Below are 5,501 nucleotides of genomic sequence, written 5' to 3'. Positions count from 1 at the left end.
GTTTAATAAAGGAAACAAATTCTAACATCAATTTCCTAAATATAATTAATCCCCTTAAAAGTCCTAAGTAAGGGTGATAATTTAAGACTGGTTTTGCTGAGTGTTTACCTTCATGGTATTTTCAGGATGGTGAGGAAGGTTCTGCTACTTAAGAATTTAACTACCTTACTTGCAGCAGGATGGCTGGCGTTTCACCCTTAGAATACAAGTTCTCTAACTTAATACTTTTCTTTTTTAATTTATCAGTTTTGATTAGTTGTGATGAAAATTCTCAAACAAATATAACAGTAAAGATACTATCTAATGAACCACCATGTGCCCAATCATCCAGCAACAGTATCAGTATAGGGTCAAACTTACTTCATCTCTATTCCACCAACCCTTTCTCCTCTATGGGGAATTTTGAAACAACTCCCCATATCATGTTTAATACTCCAATACACGTATCTTTAAAAATATAACCATAACACTTTATCACACCTTAAAAAATAAAAATTCATAGAAATTAAATACAAAACTTTTAAAACTTTATATTCAGATTTCTAATAATTCTTAAATAACATCAAATATCTATTTACTATTCACATTTCCCCTATTATCACACAATTTTGTAACAATTTGTTTGAATTATTTCCAAGTAAGTTTCTATGTATCTATTTGTTTTCTATTGCTGCATAAGAAACTATTCCAAATCTTGGTGACTTGAAATAACCATTTATTATTTTGCATGATTCTGTAGGTTGGTTGGGTGATTCTTCTGTTTCACACAGCTCTATTCAGCTGGCATCTTGACTGGGCTGGAATAACCAAGCTTAACTCTCAGGCTGCAGGTCTTGAGGAGAATGTCTAGAAGGCTGGGACCTCTCTCCCCCCATGCATTCAATCTAGGAGGGTAGATGTGCCTCTTTACATGGTGGCCCCAAAGCAGCAAAAGCAGCTGATGCCAGCCCCCAAAGACTCAGGCCTAGGACAATGTCAATTCTAGCATATTCTACGGGTTAATGTAAGTTAAAATCAATCCAGGCTCAAAAGGAGGGGAATAGACCCCATCTCTTAAAAGGAGGACAGGATTATTTAGAGATGGGAGAAATTACTGGTGACCATCTTTGCAGGGAAACAACCACATTCACCCATTGATATTTGATATGTTTTTTTTTTTAAATCTGTAATATTTGCCAACATTATTCCTTTGGCTAAGAGATCCAGAGGTAATTTGTGATTTACATATTTTATAGTTGTTCTATCAAGAATTTAGGTGCCTCCATTGTCCTTATAAGCTGGATACAAATTATTTGACTCTTAATTACAAAACTTTAATTCTTTTTGTGTGTGTGGCACATGTTCAGGAAAAAAACACATATAAGTGAAAAGAAAAAAGCTCACACCACACAGAAATAAGCCATTAGGTTTTTGACATATGGATGTATGTATACACATATGCATGCATACATACAATTTGTGATTTAATCCTACCTATGTGAGCTGATACTAAATATACTGCTTTGTAAACATGTTATGTTTAACTTTGCAATATAGAATGAATAAATTTTCATGCATATGTGTAAAACTTTCCAACTAAAAAACAGATCTGCATAATGGGTCAAAACACAAAATCCAGTGAGATGCTGGTAACAAGGACACTACCTAAAAAAAAAATTCCACCAGATATTTAAAAGTAAAACAAATGTCAAAGATACATCAGAAAACACAGAAAGCAAGCGGGGACCAGATTTTAATATCAGACAAAAAAAAAAAAAAAGAATTTACGGTCTAGAACACACAGGATAAGAACAGCTGCATGAATGTCTTTGCTTCCAATGCATCATCGCAAACTTGTTTCTTACTCTTCTTATCTCTTTCTTAAGCCTTTCCCACTCATCTACGCCTCTTATTATTTCTTCAAGGTCCAAATGCCTCATGGGAGTGTCCTCTTTAAACCCCAAGCCAGGTTGGGTCAGCCCTCCTCTAAGGCTTCCTGTTTCTTGGCTTATACCTTCAGAAGGCTGAGGATTTCCCTCTGCCTCCTGTGGTACATCTTCTGAAGGGCAGTGTGCCTCCACCTTTGGCATGTTCTGTGGTTTTCCTTCATTTTCTTTTTGCATGTTGAGTATTTTTCTGTTATTTCTTTTGAATAAATTAATCCTAAAAGGATTAGGGCACTTTTGCTCCTTCTCCAGCAATACAGAGCTCCTACAGGGAAACAAGCCCTAGACTATAAACTATGTGATATGTTTCTTAAGTCATTTTTAATCTCTAGATTACTCCTCCATATTATTTTCCCTCTTGAAAATTTGTTTAAAAAGTCGTTTGTTCTCTGGAGTTTCCCAAAGTCTAGATTTTGCTGACTGCTTCTTCCTGCATTTTCTAATATGTTCCTCTGTTCCTTTTATTCTCTGAAAATTGGTAGTTAAATCAAAAAGCCTCATCAGATTCTGGTTTCCCCCCCCCCAAGATGAGCCATGTACCTCCATTAGGAGGAACAAAACCTGGTGTCTCTTTTATTGTGATATTATCAGATACTGATAATCATTATCTAGATCAGGGGTCTGCAAACTACAGCCTATGGACAAAATCCAATCAGTGCACCCTGTTTTTATAAATAGTTTTACTGAAACAATCACGTCCATTGCCAATGGCTGCTTCTACACTCCAATGCAGACTTGAATAGTTGCAATACAGACTATAGGGCCCACAAAGCTTAAAATATTCACTATCTGGTCCCTTACAGAAAAAGTTTATTGACTCCTGATCTAGATCCATCCAGATTGCGAAATCATAATTTTCTTTTTTTTTTTTTAACAGAATCATAATTTTCTAATTCTACCATTGCTTCTTTTTTATTAACTGAAACATTCCTATAAAGAGAAACTTCTTACCAACTACCTAGTTATCATATAGGAACAGCAGGATACATGCTAGATTGTCTACTTACCAGTTTTTAAAATAAGGTAGTTTCCTAGTATTCTCCAAAGGCAGCCAATGAAGAGTTGAGAGTATTTCTGTATGTGTTTGTGTGTATGTGTTGTTTTAAAGTATCATTATGAACCCGTGGATTTAAACACATTCCCTATGCTTCAATCAATTGCATTCAATTCTTATTAATGCTTAAAATTGTCCCATCTTTTCTAAGTAGTTTATTTAAATTGTCTCCTGAGTCTTTTTAAAATAATCCGCATATTACTGGGAGCTTTTATTACTATCTGGTCTAACAAGATGTTCCTGGCTAATCTTGTACATTTCTTTCCCCATACAGGGAATTATCCATTTCTCCAAGGAGATGTCATCCCTTAGTAAGAAATGATATTTAGTGAACAGAATCCAGATGCATGGGGTACACACTGATACTGGGGAAATTATTATTTCCAAGTCTTTTTTTTGAAAACAGAGCTTGAAAATATGTCTTTTTTTTTTTTTTTTAAAGAAAGAATACTATGAATTTATACTGATTCTTCTGATTCAAATTCAGGATTTTGGGATTTTTACTTTATCTCCTTGATCTTATACCTTTAGCTTTTTTTCAACTACTATGAAAATGTTAATTTTAAACAAACCAAAATAATACTCACTTAAATTATCCCATATACAAGAAAGGAATATAAGCACTATCATCAATAATATGATTACCAAAAATTTTCAGCTTTTTGTGTGTGTGGTTATTTTTTCTATTGAAATATATTCCACTGGGGTTATCCAATCAAATCACCCTGTTAGAAAGTTAAACGTATGTTTTTGATGAAAAAGGACATTTTGGCATGACTGTTTCAAAACAACTCAAATTACTGAGGCATTGTTTTTATTACCAAGTAATATTTGCAACAGAAACCATGGTTCCCCACCCAATCTCTGAACCACACCCCCAGACAGGATAAAGGGTGGGATGAGGCTCAGATATGAGGTGTGTCCATTGCATACATTACGAAAAACAAAAACAAAACAATGTCTTAAGAGGAAAAAACATATTCTTTCATTTTATTTTTTTAAAGTACAGATTCCCTAAAAGGAGTAATAATCCAAACTATTACTAGTAATTTACCCTTTCATATTAATGGGCTCTGCTAGGAACAGGGGAAGAAGTGTGAAGTCACTACCTAACCAAGGAAAGGGGAGTCAAAGAAGAAGGTGAAGGAAAAGGGGGAAAATGTGAAGATTCTCAGAATACAACTCAAAAACGTTTATTTCAGTGCTGAATCACTGAACTGTACACCTGAAACTAGTATTACACTGTATGTTAACTATATTGGCATTTAAACAAAAACTTAAAAAAAAACTGTTTCTTTCTTCCTACTTTTCCCAAGGTTCACCATCAGAAGACAACCAGATAGAGTGGGGGTAGTCAGCATCCTCAAGCTTCCTTTAAATTACCAAATTGCTTTTGAGAGGCCTGACTTCTCTCTTCATGGGTACATTTCTGTTCCTTCTTCACACATGATCTTAGCCAAAAGGCCGAGAAGCGATGCATTTCTGTTCCTTCTTATTTCCTCCCTTTGTCAGCAACTAGACCCCAACACCTGACCTTTATTGCCCACCTGCTTCCATTCATCAACTTTTGTCCCACATTTTTCCTTAAACTCTTCTTTCCAGCTAATCCCTTAAGTCAGGCAAATGAAAAGCGAAACTACCCCTCCAGTGATAGTGACCTCCAACTGGCCCAGACCAGTTTAACCCCTGACTGAGGCCTACACTGACAGACCAGGGAATGACCTCTAGAATGACAGACAACTTCCTTTACCTCATTATAATACTAAAGTCCCTGCCCAAAGAGGAGCACAAGCCCCATTCATAGAACACCATGTATGCATAGGCATGCTGCCTCAAGGCTCATGCCAGACCCTATGCCACCTCTACATACAATGGCAGGGCTTCCCTATTTAGATATTCATCCTAACCTAAATAAAAGGAACCCATCCACCCTTGCTCAGAGAGTCAGAGCTTTGGAAACAATTCCCCCATGATCTCCTTATTTGCTGCAAATAAAGTTTTCTTTGTGAGGCAACTCAATCTGGTGCAATTTCTGACTCACCAAGCAGTGAACTCCTGTTGGTTTGGTTACACCTTCCCCTGTCCCCCTTTCTTCTCCACTATGCCTTAAGCCTGGATTTGGCAAACTATAACCAACAGCCAAACCCAAGTGCCACCATTTTTTTGTAAATAAAGTTTCATTAAAACATAGCCAGGTCCATTTGTTTACACATTGTCTATGGAGGCTTTCACACTCTAATAGCATAAGTGAATAGCTGAGAAAGAGACTGTATGCGCCACAAAAACAAAAATAGTTATTATTTGGCTCTTTAATGGAAAAGTTTGCCAGCATCTGCTCTAAACTATGGGTTGACACTAACTTCAACCTTCTGGGATATGGCTCAGCCTTTCTGAGCTTGCAAGATCACTAAGCATTAAACTTGCCAGTGAAAATAGGTTTACTACCTGAAGAGCACAGAATACCGATTCTAGAAATTGAACTAAACTCAGATTCAAGAACAGTGCTTGCTGAGAGCGATCCG

At 36.3% G+C, this 5,501-nt stretch overlaps 1 protein-coding gene across 1 annotated transcript; it reads right to left on the bottom strand.

The window, feature by feature from the left end:
- Positions 1 to 1,763: 1,763 nt before the first annotated feature.
- Positions 1,764 to 2,485, bottom strand: LOC125936326 (transcription elongation factor A protein-like 8). Its single transcript, XM_049650364.1, has one exon. It carries the CDS (start codon positions 2,100 to 2,102, stop codon positions 1,764 to 1,766), a length of 339 nt encoding a protein of 112 aa, XP_049506321.1. The 5' UTR covers positions 2,103 to 2,485.
- Between the last annotated feature and the right edge of the window lie 3,016 nt (positions 2,486 to 5,501).

The sequence above is a fragment of the Panthera uncia genome (genome assembly GCF_023721935.1).
Source record: "Panthera uncia isolate 11264 chromosome A3 unlocalized genomic scaffold, Puncia_PCG_1.0 HiC_scaffold_11, whole genome shotgun sequence".
Taxonomy (NCBI): domain Eukaryota; kingdom Metazoa; phylum Chordata; class Mammalia; order Carnivora; family Felidae; genus Panthera; species Panthera uncia.
The sequence above is the reverse complement of the archived record's forward strand: the minus strand, read 5'-3'. Positions and strand labels throughout refer to the sequence as shown.